The sequence below is a fragment of the Daktulosphaira vitifoliae genome, unplaced genomic scaffold (assembly GCF_025091365.1).
Source record: "Daktulosphaira vitifoliae isolate Bord-2020 unplaced genomic scaffold, ASM2509136v1 Scaffold_1, whole genome shotgun sequence".
Classification (NCBI taxonomy): Eukaryota; Metazoa; Arthropoda; class Insecta; order Hemiptera; family Phylloxeridae; genus Daktulosphaira; species Daktulosphaira vitifoliae.
In genome coordinates, this window is record NW_026099572.1 from 11,502,979 (window position 1) to 11,518,831 (window position 15,853).

The window sequence follows — 15,853 nt, forward strand, 5'->3', positions numbered from 1 at the left end:
ACAAATTTCTCTTCAAGATAGATAAATTTTTTGAGGTTTTTCAAAAATAACTTTTAATAATTAATCAAAGAAAAAATAAAAAATAGACCATATTAAAAATTAGATTTTTTTTCTTCTTCCACACCTTAATCTCAACTACTTGGGGTCGGCCATGAAAATTGAATTTTCTTCTCTTCAAAAATCACTTTAAAAAAAAATTATATCTGTTATAAATCGATTTTATTGATTATACATTTTTAGATTGTTAAATTTTGTTACATAGTTAATTAGATTAGTTTAATTTATTGTTGTTCTTTTGATTATCATAAAATTTCTGAATATTTTAGTTTTTATCAAAAGGTTAAGTCTTTTAAAATATAAACTACTAAGACTGTGTTTAATATTAAATATTAATGTATTATTAATAACAAGTATTTAACATAATTTTTCATATCATCACATTCATTGGTTTGTTATAATATAACTTCAAACATTATAAACAAAGTAAAAATAGATATTTATCAATAATTAAATTACAAATATAAATAATTTTCACTTAGAAATAAGTATGATATTTAACATATATTTTTTAGTTTTCCAGTGAAATATTAATAAAAGCTTAATTGCTAATCTATTGCTCAACACAGTGTATTATGTATCAGATAGTCAATTAATCTATACACCATAACATACAGGAATTCCCTGCTAGATTCATTAAAATAAATACATAGGATAAATAGAATTTTAAAATACTTTATGGTTTGGACAAACTTGAATTGATGTTTGTGCCTGTAATTTAAAAAGTTTTCCAATTAAAAAAAACAATATTAAAAAAATGTTAAATTACTACTTTAGTAATATAAGTATTTGACTTAAGTCAAGTTAAATTAAGTATTTGAATAGATTAAACAATTAAATTACTGTCTAGAAAAATAACACAACACTAAATATTTTAAGAGTTATAAATAGAATTTTTTAGAATTTTATTTAAAATTAAATTCAATAAATAAAAATATTGTTGTCATACCAATGATATTCAAGATTTTTAAATAAATAAAATAATATAATTTTCATTATTAACAAACAATGTGTACTTATAAAGATAAAAATAATCTATAATTACCTTTTAATTGACTAGAATTTTTAGAAATATTTTCTGGTTTTGACATAACATGTAAATTGGTAACATTTTCAGTAATATTTTCAATTTGAATTTTTAAATATGACAGCTAGAAAATATTTAAAAATTTTCATAAAATGACTAGATTTAATTATGTAATAAGTACTTTAATAATTAGATAAAGAAGCAAAAAATACTAACAAAATTAATTTACAAAATTATATGGTGTCATAATATAAAGATTATCATATTTTAAACCTATAAAATGAATAATATCAAAAGATAAAGATTTATAAGATAATATTAGAAAATTAATGGTAATTTGGCATAAAAGTATGTTTTGTAAGAATATTTTTCAGATCTAACTTCACTTACATTACAACTATTTATATGGCTCCAAAACATAAACTTTAAGAAAATTTGTAAAAAACAAAACATTTTAAGCTTGAATAATAAATGTCAAAAATTATCAACCTTTGGTTTGCACAATGAGAATAGAAAAGAGCTAAAGAGCTCATTTCAAAAATTGAATATAATAATATTCAATTATAATATAATAATAATAAGAAATATCCAAAGTTAGACTTATTTCATTGCAGGAGAACAGCTGACTTTCTGATTAAAGTAGCTATTATGGAAGACCAAATGGGATAGAATATTAGGGTTTAAGATGATAATGCCGAGTTAATATTATAGCAGTGAAATAAATTATGGCTAGATTTAATCTATCTTGTTTATTTTATTGATTTGTTATAAAGTCATTAAAAGAATAAAATGAAGAAAAATAAATATTACCTTTGAATCAACATCACTTGATAATTTGTTAATTTTGTCTTTTGAAGCTTGACATTCGCTTTCAATAGTTTTTACTTGGGATATTAATCTTTGACTATTTTCTTTTAATTTTTCTATTTCAACCTATAATTTTTTTTTTTTTAATATAAACTGTTTTACAAATAGAAAATGTTTCTTATTACTCTATTAGATTTTTGATCTCCTGATACCCAATCAAATTTACTTGTAAGTGTACTATTGACTGAAGTTAAGTTTACACTTAAGTTATTTAGTTGAGATGTAAATTTCTCTGACATATTATTTACAAAAGATTCATCATTCTTCACACCACTTAAATTGGACAGTGTATTCTAATTTCATTAAAAACAAAATTAATAAATATTTATAAAAATAATTACATATCATTGGTCATACATTTATTGCTGTGATGTTAAATTGCAATTTATTATAATTTGACTGCATTAATACAGATGACTCTTTAAGTGAGTTGACGTTATTACTGATGTCTTTAATTTCACTTCCAAAACTAGCAACTGTTTTTGATAAATCTCTCATGGCTCCTGGCGAGGTCAAAGGAATAGTTGGAATACGACCTTCAACTGAAGAAAGACCATCTTGCAATTTTTCAATCTAAATTTTAACCAATTATTAAAAATTAAAATAAATGGTATATAAAGTTATGGAGTTTTCTGGTCATATTTTAAGAAACAGGTATTCAATACCCAAACGAAAAATTAATATTAAGTTGAAATCATTAAAAGATGTTCCCTCATAATAAAATAACTCATATTTTCGAAAAAAGAAAAGGTCATATTTTATAATAAGTGTTCTACGATTCCAATCACTAATTTATGGTATATACTTAGTTGATAGCCACTATATTAGGCTTCTATTTTCCTCAGGTAATACCTACTAAAAATCAAAACGCTACCAAAAATAATATATATTTATAAGAGTGAGTAATATATACCCGTTGAGTTAAATTATCCATTTTGTCTTTGAATTCTATTACATGCTGTCTAATGACAGTTTGATTTTGTTGAAGTTGTTTGGACATTGCATGACATTTTTGTAAATCATCAGGAACACCTAGATTTCCAGCAGCCACTATAAACAATTACGGAATAAAATAAAATTAAGCCACAAAAATTGTAAATTATTTTATAAATATAATTTTTGTAAACTTTTATTAATTTTTATTAACTAATTATTTTCCAGACCTTCATCTAATTGGGATTGTAAGTGGAGTTGGATTTTACGAATGTCAAGAAATGTGTAAGTTACGAACATAACCCAAAGAATGCAACCAAATGTAAGGGACATCCGGAAGGCGCTGCACCAAGTATTTGAAATGAAACTAGATTTTCGCCTTCGAGTTATTTGTCGACGTAATTTTATAGGCGTAGGAGCTCTCGAAGACGAACAAGAATCAGACTCGGAAGAATACATTAGCCTGCGACTTTTGTTGTTGTTTCCAATGATTGTGCCAGTAAGAGCATCTAATTCTTTACGTTTTCTCATTTTTTTGCCGCCAATGGCAGATCTTCGACACACGTCACTGCTCATTAGTACGATATATTTATTATAAACATATTAATTTATTTATTCCATAAATTGAGTACATTTACACAATAGATAACAATAGCTTGTTCTAAAATTGTATTCACGCTAAATAATATATCAAATATTTTCTCAAGGCTAAAAGTTAGGCTAGGTTCACATCACACGTACACTGTTAAGGGACGGTCGACGCAGGAGCATTACGAAAGTCTAATCAATACAGATACGATGGCGCACTTAGTTTAGTACTATACGTTAACAGTATCATAAAAAATAAAAACAGAGATCAATTCACATTCAATACTAAAGAAGTTCGTTGTAAAATTTGTTAAATTTAATGCCACATAAAATACATTATTCTAACAAGTCGCTGGTCATGAATTACATAAATCACATTACAAATTGATATTAAATAAGTTATTAACATAAGATATGTAGTTGTGTGCATGTGTTTTATGTCGTGCTGTGGAGCATACGGCAGATAGTATATTTCTTTGCATATCAAGATCGAAAATATTAAATAAAATATACACTGATAATAATGATTTCATCAATAAATTTTATATGTTAATTACATTACATTAAAAAAAAATTGAATGTCATATTCTCCATAGATCAGAGTAAATTTTGTTAAAGGTACGTTTTTTCAACTAAAGATGTCATAAAATAATATTATATAAATTCCCCCAAGGTTAGAACATTAATCAAAAAAGGTCTGTGATTAAATTATTTAAACATATTGACATGATGTTTCGTAATTAACGTTATAAAATTAAAATTGAATGTGATTATTTAGGAAAACGAAAATTTCCCTTTTTGCTTTAAATTTGTATTGCATTTTATAGATTTTTCTGTATTTATCAGCAACAATAATTAGTTTTTAAAACTAATTCATTGTTAAAAGTTTTGGATAGAATTTTTAATATCATAATATCTGTATATAAATAACCTAGACAATAAGACAACTCACAAAATATTATATCCAAACTTGTGCTGCCCACAATATCTACATTAAGGTAATTTCAAATCTAAATTATTATTAGTTTTGAATTTAATAAGAAAATGTATTTTTTACCTTTATTTAAATTTTTCCTTAATGTCACTTCATTTCGTAAAAAATTTGAATTTGCATCAATCTCAGTACCTAATTAACCTATGATTATCATATTTCAATAAAATTTACTTATATTTACTATAACTTTATTACAAATACAAGTTGAATTTTACTGACTTTTAAAATCCAATAAATATTAAGAACATTAATTAATGTGTTTTTCAAGATTTCATTATTTTAAATTCAAATATAAGACACAAGAAATAATTAATAGATGAATACTAATTAGGTCAACATTTTTTTATCATTATATAACAGTGAGAAAATAGGATATGGTGCAAAGTGTTTTAATAATCCATCTAACTTTATAATTATAACTATGATTTGGAAGATTAATTTAAACAACTTGAACATTTGCAATCTTATTAATTGAATTCAAATTTAAATATATACGCATACAAAATTACATTTAAAAAAAAAAATACATTCATAATCACATTCAATAAAATTTTTTTATAAAATAGATTAAACATAAAATTATAGATTAATGTTATCTTTATTAATATAAAATTTATACTTGACTATTATATTTAGTCTTTCTAGTCATAGTAGATGTTTTTACTAAAAATTCAGCAAAATGTTTAGTATTAATTCTAATTTTATAAATTTATACAAAGCAGAACATTTTTTATTAATTTACAGTAGTACTACATAATACATTTAAATAGAATTTAGTTGGGTTTTAAGTATTAAATGAAATATATTAATAAAAATAATAGTAATTGTTATTAATTACTTGTAACTATTGTATGATTAAACTTATCAAGTTCATTCTGTAAAGCACTAATATACCAACTCATTGCTAGTAACCAGACAATTAATGCAGATAGAACAAAAAATACACAAATAGTGCGGGTTTGAAGGTGGCATGTATCAAAATTCACATGCTCGACTAATTTATCCCGATGGTGTCTGTAACAGTAAATTAATTTCAGTTAAAAATTGTACATTAAGTTTTTAAGCTTGTTTGATTACTTTCTGTATTTTTTCTTTCTTGGTAAATTGAACATCTTAGGAGATGGAATGTAAACTGAAGAACTACTTTCTGATTCTGACATATTCAACAACTCATATTTTTTACTTATTTCACTTGGTTGATCCATTAGTAAATAACATTATTTAGCGATTATATATAGTTTTTAAATTGGATTCAGTAATATTACTAGCATATTTCATTCACATACGTGTGTGAATTTAATATATTAACAAGTGTCAAGTACCCATTTTTTTATTTGCAAATATTTAGGAGAATTTAAAAACACTTGTACTCTACAATAACAATTTGTAAGTGATAAGGAATTCAAGATAATTGTTATCAAAATTATAATGATAACCCCTTAATATATTCTAATTTTTAGATTTTAGTTTATTTATATTGAAAGATTTTTATGCGAAATCGTCATACATTAATGTAATCTTCTTAATATTTACTTCCGGAGGCACCTGTCACTTTACCTTGGCTCCTTAAATAAGCCACTAACTGTGTGTTCTTTAAATTCGAATAGTTCTTTTTTACGTATTAAGTCTATCTTTTTTTTATACTAGTTCGTATCAAAGTCCCTGAACTGAAATAAGACGAGAAAATAAATTATATTATTTACTCTGGAATACTTTAATTTAAAATACGTTAGAGAAATAAAAATAGAAAGCAATTGTTTACTATTTATACATTTTGTCCATGACTTGGATAAGAATATACTGAAATCTCTATGAGGACGCACCTATAAATTAATAGACTGTATTAGAAGTAAATAGTTATTACGTTATGATAAATAAATCAAACAATTCACTTTGTTTATGTATCTGTAAATAAGGTTACATAAATCAAATATACTATACGTTCAGGAATATATTAAGTCACTCAAAAATGAATTATATAAATATAATACTTTTGTGAGACTTGAATGTTTCAAAACACATTTACGAATTGGCCTATAAAAGATTTTCTTAAAATAACAATCTAAAGTTTTTATGTTGATTAAACAATATCTAGAAATAACGATAAAAAATTAATTGTTAATTGATTTCAGACATCGTTTGAATGACCTTCGGGTTTAACTACAACCGACCAACGAGGTTATGTCTTTGTAGACAACAAAGCTATAGATTTTTACAAAAAGTATCTTACCGAGAGAAACTATGATATTTAAAATACTATTGCCTTCAACATTTAAATTCTGAGAAAAATATATATACTATTTAAAAATGTAAAACAATCATATTGACTAAACAATTATGCAGAATCAATGTGTAATGTAAAATTTGTTATTCATTATCAACAAGCTTTAACTTGTTTTTTTAAATTATTTTATTATATTCCGAAATACTGGTTTATTCGTGCCATTTTTGGTGATCACATTACTAAAAAATTTGATCATCATAACAAAAGTATTTTTAAGAATGGTTTGGTTTTAAATTACAATAGAATTAAATAGTCTTTTAGATCATGATAATGTAGCTCAAAATATTTATCAATGAATTTATCTGTATAATATTTTAAGACATTTTAGATCATTAACTATCATATCCTAGTAATAATTCTTCTTGAGCTTTTACGATCCTTGAATGACGTTCGCTGCCTCTACTACATTCTTCCATCTATCTCTATCCAGGCTATTTGCTATTGTTAGTCCCTGTGGGCACTCATTTAGATCATCGTTGACTTTGTCTGTCGAGCGCTGATCTTTTCCTACTGTCTTCCTTTCCTGTGCTTTCTTTAAACTCACTAACGTTCTTTAGACTCACTAACAGTATCTGTCATTACTATACTGATCTTCACTTTAATTTTGCAACGAAGAAATAATTTCATTGTCATCTAATACAACATGATAACCAAGATAATTGCTTGGGGGGACTAAAGAATTTTTGTTTGTTAATCATACACTCTTACTAGGGTTATAGTCCCTTTAGCCCACCAAGTTTACACCACTGATTTAGGATTGTTCTAGTAAATTTCTACACACTTGATAGCGTCATCAATGTCATAGTCATAAAATTCAGAAATATTATCAAACAAATCAACAAAATCATTGAGATAAATTTGATCATTATCTTATTCGTCATTAAATTCTTTAGAAGCAATCCATAGTTTTTTAAATGCATCCATGCATTTTTTTCAAAAAATTCTCAAGTATACAGGTTGTACTAATGTATATTCATAATGCATACTCCATCCACGCTGAACACCCGCTCTATGTATTAAAATGCTTTTAACTTAATGAGTATTCTTTTTAAAGTAGTCATTGATCTATTAACATTTTTTGTAAAAAAAATCTAAAAACGGATATTTTAAAATTAAAATATCCTTTATATAATATAATATAAAAATTAAAAATTTTTTCTTATTGGAGAACAGTAATAAAAAATATGCATTAAAAAAAAAAAATTCCTACTTGAAAAAATGTTGATTTGGTATACAACCTTCCGAAAAATATTTCTAGAATTATCTCACGATAATATAGGCATTAAAAAATAACATAACTGCAAGGCCCCGAATTCAGCAAATATTACAGAATTAGAAATGCATCAAAAGGCATGAATTTGAAGGTATTAGTGATTTTTATTTGGTTATGTTAATGCGCATAGGGTTTTTCTTAATTTTTATGTGGTAGAAACGATAGTATATAATAGAGGAAATTTAAATAACTCATAAAATATTAATTAAATGATTTTAACGTCACTTAAAAGCTTTTTTATTAGAATTGCAGTGACCAAATCACTGTATGAACCAGCTTAAAAAAATGATTTTTTAAGGAATTATTATTTTGAGATGGCATTGATTAATTACATTTTTATCGAGAATTTTATAAGCTGTAAGTACTTATATTAAGAAAATGAATTGTTTAAATATTATTTAAAATATTAAGAATATTTTAAACTAATTTATTTAAGGTCATTAATATTTTATGAAATTTGTAATGTGTAAATTTAATAGTAACAATATTGCATACCCCCAATAATCTAAGGCGCCAAATGACTTTTAGAGACTGACTAAATTACTTTTATAGATATCAGTCTGGAAAAAAATGTCTAAAAAAATTTTTTATAGTAGACATTTTAGCTTAAATAGGATAGCAAATGTTTTAAATATATTTTTTAAAGAAAAGTTGCAACTTTTATTTTTGATTTACACTAAGAAAGATATACCTCATTTTTAAATAATTATAACTATATATCTTAAAAACCCAACCCAGCACAGTAGGGACGTGGCATAGTTGGGTTCAGTATATATTTAATCTNACAAGCGACAGTAGGGACGTGGCATAGTTGGGTTCAGTATATATTTAATCTGACAGTGACTAAAATTGCTATTATAAAAAACGCTTCAGTGAAAATCTGTAGATAGTGTTTAATTTTCAAAAATTGGTGGATTATTTCAAAAAAAATATGATCTCCTATTTCCTTATTTTTATCCTGATTACAAGTTTTATGATTTATAAGTGTAATAAATTAATAAATATTTATTATAGCAATTAAATATAGTATAAAATTGATTTTTAATAATTTAGTATTGTAATCTTTACAATTTTATTATAAAATAGTCATTACTTTTATGGCAAACGTATGTATTGACGTATATTATAACGTATATTGAAGGTATTAATGCAATACTTAAAAAAAAAATGATTGGTTTTTTATAAATAAATTTACTAGTCTACTAGGAATTTTCATCCAAAATAAATATATTTTTCTAAACATATTTTTTCGCCGATTTCAAATCTGCAAGCAGAGTTTCACTTGTGGCCTAATAATAAAAAAATCCTTCTAATTAGTATAACAAATATTTATGTTTGTTTATTAGGTTACGTATGAATAATCAATAAATATATTACAATAAAAAATAAGTTGAAAAATTTCTTCTTTCAAAATGCATTTTTAAATTTGAAACACCCCCGTATAAAGGGAAATGTAAAGTATGTTGAATGAAAGAGATATTTATAGTATTTATCATAAAAAATTGTATTGATCTATACATTTTTCAAAAATTTATAGAAATATAAAATAAAATATGTAAAATATAAAATCGAGAATTTTAACATAAAAATAACATTCGGTATCCATTTTCACCGTGAAGACAAAATAAAGACTGAAAAAATTTTTTTTCATAATAAAGTATATTAAATTAACTTTAATTTAAAGTATATTTATAAAAGTTTATAAATATATCCAAATATATATATATATTTATTATATAAATATAATAAATATATCTAATAATATATATATATATATATATATATATTAATTATATAAATATAATAAAGAGTATCCGGAACACTTTCAAAAGTTAAGTTGGAAAAATTATTTTTTGGTGGAAAATTTGTCATTTTAAATCCCCCTCGTGGGCAAGTAAAGGATCAGATTTACAAATAAAAATTTACCAAATGATAGGTAAATACTTTATATATCTATTTAAAAAAAATGATATTGATCCATACATTTTTAAAATAGTTATAACAATTAAAAGTAAAAAAAAATGAAAATATGTCGGAAATTAGCAATTTTTTAATTTGTAATTTTTTTAGAGATTTCCCCCATTTACGGGGAACGAAGGAGTTTTTTTCAATTTTTAAGGGTAATGTCTTTGACTAGATACGATTTGTAATCTTTTGACGTATTGTTGAAAAAAATCGGTCCAGTGAGAGCTAAAAAAAGTGGCAACAGACACAAAAAAAAACACATCACGGTAAAATTAATACTTTCTCAGCTTTGCATCGAAGCTAAAATGTCATTTTTCAATCTTAAATGATATCTGGTGAATATTCTAATGTAATAATGAATTTATATTGATTTCCGTTTAATTTATCCTACTCATCCTAATGTCTAATTTGTTAATATTTAATTGTTAAAAATTATGAATCAATGAGATGTAAGAGCCGAACAAGCTTAACAAAAGTTTTGATTTAATAAAACTAGAGGTGGTATTATCATTTTATATAAGGTTGGACCAACCTTGTATTAAAATAATATCATATTTATTGGCTGTTTTCTATTTCGTAAATTGCAAACCTCATGTATTTTTTTCAAAGTCAATTCATCAAATCAATAAAAAAGCAATAAAAAGGTTTGATAAAAATAAATTAAATTAAACGTCATGAAAAATGGCAATTCGATTTAAATTATTTGTTGAGAATAATTAATAAGTTTGGACTGACGTTTTTTATTATGCGTATAATTGTGTAGCATGTAGTGTAGTAATAATTATTCAGTACTATAGCCTCTGCAAAAACCAGTCAGCTACGCCGAGTTTGTCTTGGTCTCCCACCCGTGTTGAATAGTTTTTATTATATTATATTTTTCTACTATTGACAACAGGCTCAAGAGAAATAGTATATAAAGCGGCGAAAATGATCAGGATGGGCTACATAACCGCTGACTACGCTCTTTTCGACTTGCCGTCTCGTACCTTGTACTTAGATCAACTTATCGTTGACTCCTTATTTTTTAATATTTATTGTTCGCTTATTAATAATGGCTAGCTTAAGTTTGTGCGCCATTGTTGTAATGAGCCTGGCCATCTGCTCGGCTATGCCAAACCCTCAAGATGCTGGACAACAAGCAGAGAAACCAGGGCAAGCCCCGGCTACTTACACTAATAAATATGACAATTTCGACGTAGATAAAGTATTAAACAACGGTCGTATTCTTACAAGCTATATCAAGTGCTTGATGGAAGAAGGACCATGCACCAACGAAGGACGAGAATTGATAAGTAAGTAATCATCAGGTAGTAATGATAAGAATTCTATTAAGTTATTTAGAGAGTCAATAGTAATATCGATCGAACAACCCTAGGCAAGACATAATCGTATGTATGCAAAAAACGCGTGAAAATAAACAAAATACGTAATCCTTAGAACATAATGTAGAGCATGATAATTATATTTGTTTTGTTTATGTTATCGATTATACGGGCGAAGAATTAATAATTTTCACTTTTACTTATAAGGATTTAATATGCAAACACCTTGTATGGATTGTATGTGATGTTAGATAATACTTTCACCTTCTATGTTGTAATATACATTTTTTTAATTTACTTATTTGATTGACTGTTCTCGGGACAATATGTTTTTATTCCACCTATTAATTAGGAATTCAATGAATAATGATCTAAACACATTTTTATTGCATTGGATTAAGTACTAATTTATTAGTTATTCTTGCATAATATATTATTTACAGAATACTTGCCAGACGCATTAAAGACAAACTGTATTAAGTGTACCAAAGTTCAAAAAGACACGTCTGAAAAAGTATTGAAATTCATGATGAGTAATCGTAGCGCAGACTTTGAACGCTTATCCGCCAAATATGACCCAACCGGAGAATACAAAAAGAACTTATTGAAATTAGAAAAAGAAAGAGACGAACAACTCAAAAAACAGACACAATAAAATTTATAAATATTTTCATTGTAAATTTTTTTTGTTTTTATTTTTTTCTATATTTTATCTTCCGTGCTATTGTTTCACTAGCATACTGTTAATGACTAAGTTGGAATGTTTCTACTAAAAATATTCTATTAGAATAATTAATACTTATGCATTAATATTTATGATAAACTATGTACTATTGTAAGATTTTCGATACTTATAACTTTTTAATGTATTTTTTATAATAAAAATATTTAAACTTATAAAAACTGTTCCTATATATTTAAAATTCCTCTTAACTCTATTATATTAAATAGTTTAAAAGTTCGTTTTAAAAATTTATTTGCTAAGAACAAATATATTACTATTTGTTTGTTTATTTAACGTATTAACACAATACAGTAATTGGACATTAATTATCTAAAAGAATTTTCCAAAATTATACAGTATGTAAAAGTGGCGAATGAGCCGAATTTGATAATATAAAACACTGATCTTTTATTTTAGAATGTTTGTTCTCAGTGGTAAAATAGTTTGAATCACCACCGTGTTTCCAATACATTAGTATGTTTCATTATAATGCAATTGTTTTAATAAAAAATAAAAAATCTTAAAATGAGGTTTAAAAATCAATAACATGTTATATGACAAAAAATTGATTTACAGTAATTCATTAATTTTTGAAATCCTGAGAAAAATTAAATAAGCGTGTCAATAAAAACATAAGTTCCTTCAAAAGTTTATACTTATTACAAATAGTTAAACAAATTTTACATTTCTCCTCCCTACTTTTCCCTTTATTTATATACTTATTTATTTAGTATATTTTCCCTTTTTTCATTCTAAAGCACATAGTCCGTTTTACATGTTATAAGGTTTGACACTGAATATTTTTCTGGGATTAACTCAATTTATATTTTTTATTCCATAACACTTTATTAATGTCAAATGTTTTTTTCTTTCCTTGATTTATCATAAAGTTCTCCATGAAAAAAATTATTTTGGTAAAATTATGAATTTGAATGAAAATATTTTGTATTGTAAATCAATAATAAACAACTATAAATGATATATAATTTATTAAAATGATTACGACATTTGTATTATTTCTGTAAGTATCAAAAACTATTATTATTCGTACACCAATGAACTTAGTAGAAACTACACGTTTTTGTCAAGAACACATTAATATTCTATAAATAATTATAATATCTGTAATTAAATTGTTAACAAATATATAATAATAATAATGAGAATTTCATATCGTTATTTCCGTTGAAATTATACTATTTTTCCGAAGGTTATTGTAACTTATCTTGTGTAATTAGTTGCACTGTATTGTTTTTTATTTACTTTTTATTAAATACAGGACATTATTATAAACCTCACAATTGTTAGTAATTTAATTAATATTTTAATATTATAAAATTAGCATAGAATACAGTTTTTCATATTTAAATGGTTTTAATTTCATTAATTAATTTATTCTGAATGACATAAGCAGTAGTACTTTTATGTTTTCCGCCTTTAAGCATTGACTTCTCAATTTTTCTCACTACCTTAATGACTCATACATAAATGTATATATTTTTCAATAATAATGTATTATATTATTATTATTAGGGGTCGAGCTCAATCGGTATTGTACTTTTGTGCATAGTTAACGAGTTCAATTCTATTGAGCTGGACTTTGTAGGATTCTCGTTGATTTTGGGACGCTAAACATAAACATAAAAAATAATAATTAAGAATAGTATTTTATTTTTTTTATACTTTGGAAATAAGCACATATTCAAAAAAGAAAAATAATTCAACACCATTAAGTAAAAATTAAAAAATATATTTTGTTAATTTTTTTATGAGACTAGAAATGTTTTTATTTTAAAAAGCTATTCTCATTTTAAACAAAAATTAATTATTCTCTGAAATTATGAAATTTTGTTATATTTTTTAACTAGGCTTATATGATAACAATTAGGGGTTGATAGCCAAATGGGACTTGGGAAATTTTTCGGGAGTGCCTTCGACCTTGTCGTAATTTATTTCATAACTGAAACCTTCTCGTTTGCTTATATATAATCAAAAATAATAAATAATTCAATAACATTTCCTTGTCATACTTAATTTAAATAATTATAGCGAAAATAATCCACAAGCGATTTTTTTTTTTAAGCTTGGGGTACATGGTGAAATTGCCTCAACTAATATATTGCGATAAGTCATAAATTGCTTATTCGCCCCTGAGCGCAACTAGTGAAAAATGATTGGAAGCACTATAGTTGAAATATAATCGAGTATATGTTTTTTGTGAAATATGAGAACTAATTTCAATGGAAGTATGTGCTACATCAAAATGTACTCAAAAATAATATTTTGTAATAAGTTATAACTTATAATATCTCATAATATGCTTCATGGTAATCTTGAATAAAAGTTACCTATTTAGTCTGGCATATTGCGAAGTCTTTTGAGTTCTAATTCCATCGTTATGTAAATACGATAAAATAAATCGTTTTTTATCCCAAACGTTACCTCTGACAAATAAACCCTTGCAACAGTCAGCGGTGCATAAAAAGAATTAAAAAAGATGGCTCCTTTTTCATAGTTATTACACCATAAATAGTAAATGCGTATCACTACTACATCTTGTTAATCCAGTTTTCTACTTGATTGTTAAATGATTTCAACAGGTATATGTTTTTTGTTTTTTTTTCAGGGGAAAACCAACAAACTTAGATTTATTTTTTTGAGATTAAACCTGTTTTTAAGTGAAAGGAGGTGGGTTAAACTAAAAAAAAAAAATGTACAGAACGATGCATAAAGAGAGAAAAAAGTTTATTTAACCGTTTTTTATTGTTAAGAGTTATTAAATTGTCTATACACTAAGTATATACATGAATTAAGTATAAGTATTTTTTTTTTTTAATAATTTCAAATTATTAATTTCGAAGCATATTTGTGAGTTAAATGTGTTGGGACTTTTATTTTAATGATTTTAAATTATAATTATAAATCTAGTATACGTCAATTTAATATGATATATAAGATCATATTTTTGTATACAATTGATAAGTAGATATGACATACAGATAAAAATGTATAAGAATAAAAATCTTGAGGTAATTTGTTTGAAAATTTATTATTTACCTATAGATATAGGTGTACTCAGGATTTATCAATCAATTTTACTTAAAATGTTGGTTCAACACACTTAAAGAGGGGCTTTAGCCCTTTTAGCCTCTCCCGTTATGCCATTACGTATAAATCTTATTGATTATTTTTGATACTCTAAAAAGTAGTTTGCTTGTGGTTATTTTATTTTTAGTACATACAATACGCCAATAAGTAAGGAAAATATTGAAGACACTGAAGTTCAGATATTAATACCGTACTATTTTTTTGGTAGACTATAATGATCCATAAAGAACATTATTTTTAAAGATTTGCCATAATACAAACAATTTTTCATTTAGTTTTAAATGTGGTGGCTATAAAATTCGATTTTTACGTAATTTAAAGGTATTTTTTCAGTTGCATTTGTATAAATTAACAGTTATGTGTTTTTATGCTACTCTTGGAAATTTCCTTTTCTGGTTTGTAGATAAATTAAATTACGGTGTATGGTTTAATATAGCTTGTTGGATTTTGAGTTATTTAATAGTACCTTTGTTGGTCGTTTAAAATATTTAATTTTCAATCTTGTTTGGCGTTTTTTTTTTGTTATTAAGTTTTGCTTTGTGTATGTGTGTGTTTTTACTTATATATTTAGCTGTTTCAATAAACAGGGCCTAGCAATAAGGGAATCGCTAGACCCAAAGTATAATGGTCCGGATTACATTTTGATGGTTTAGTTGGGTTATTATTTAATATAAAAAAATAATTTGAGGACCATTTTGGGTTTTGTACTGA

The 15,853-nt window shown here is 24.8% G+C and overlaps 2 protein-coding genes across 3 annotated transcripts; one reads left to right on the plus strand and one right to left on the minus strand.

The window, feature by feature from the left end:
* Positions 1–406: 406 nt before the first annotated feature.
* On the minus strand, positions 407–5,858 carry LOC126893996 (uncharacterized). 2 transcript variants are annotated; one of them, XM_050664615.1, is made up of 8 exons: positions 5,544–5,858; positions 5,305–5,480; positions 2,865–3,001; positions 2,309–2,524; positions 2,077–2,244; positions 1,895–2,017; positions 1,103–1,208; positions 410–768 (listed from the first exon to the last, which is right to left on the minus strand). In XM_050664615.1, the coding sequence occupies exons 1-8, from the start codon at positions 5,669–5,671 to the stop codon at positions 734–736; spliced, it is 1,089 nt and encodes a 362-aa protein (XP_050520572.1). In that variant the 5' UTR covers positions 5,672–5,858; the 3' UTR covers positions 410–733. The 2 variants fall into 2 exon arrangements, with proteins under 2 accessions (XP_050520571.1, XP_050520572.1); XM_050664614.1 differs by lacking the exons at positions 5,305–5,480; positions 5,544–5,858 and adding an exon at positions 3,115–4,067 and having other exon boundaries at positions 407–768.
* Positions 5,859–10,916: 5,058 nt separating this feature from the next.
* On the plus strand, positions 10,917–12,213 carry LOC126894001 (ejaculatory bulb-specific protein 3-like). Its single transcript, XM_050664620.1, has 2 exons — positions 10,917–11,280; positions 11,754–12,213. The coding sequence occupies exons 1-2, from the start codon at positions 11,040–11,042 to the stop codon at positions 11,963–11,965; spliced, it is 453 nt and encodes a 150-aa protein (XP_050520577.1). The 5' UTR covers positions 10,917–11,039; the 3' UTR covers positions 11,966–12,213.
* Positions 12,214–15,853: the final 3,640 nt, after the last annotated feature.

Excerpts from the sequence above, each read along its gene's own strand:
- LOC126893996 (XM_050664614.1), bottom strand. The coding sequence starts at position 3,460 with ATGAGCAGTGACGTGTGTCGAAGATCTGCCATTGGCGGCAAAAAAATG. Across the intron at positions 3,002-3,114 it reads ACAATCCCAATTAGATGAAG|TGGCTGCTGGAAATCTAGGT; the intron begins GTCTGGAAAATA and ends AATTGTTTATAG. Across the intron at positions 2,018-2,076 it reads GAGATCAAAAATCTAATAGA|GTTGAAATAGAAAAATTAAA; the intron begins GTAATAAGAAAC and ends AAAAAATTATAG.
- LOC126894001 (XM_050664620.1), top strand. The coding sequence starts at position 11,040 with ATGGCTAGCTTAAGTTTGTGCGCCATTGTTGTAATGAGCCTGGCCATC. Across the intron at positions 11,281-11,753 it reads CGAAGGACGAGAATTGATAA|AATACTTGCCAGACGCATTA; the intron begins GTAAGTAATCAT and ends TATTATTTACAG.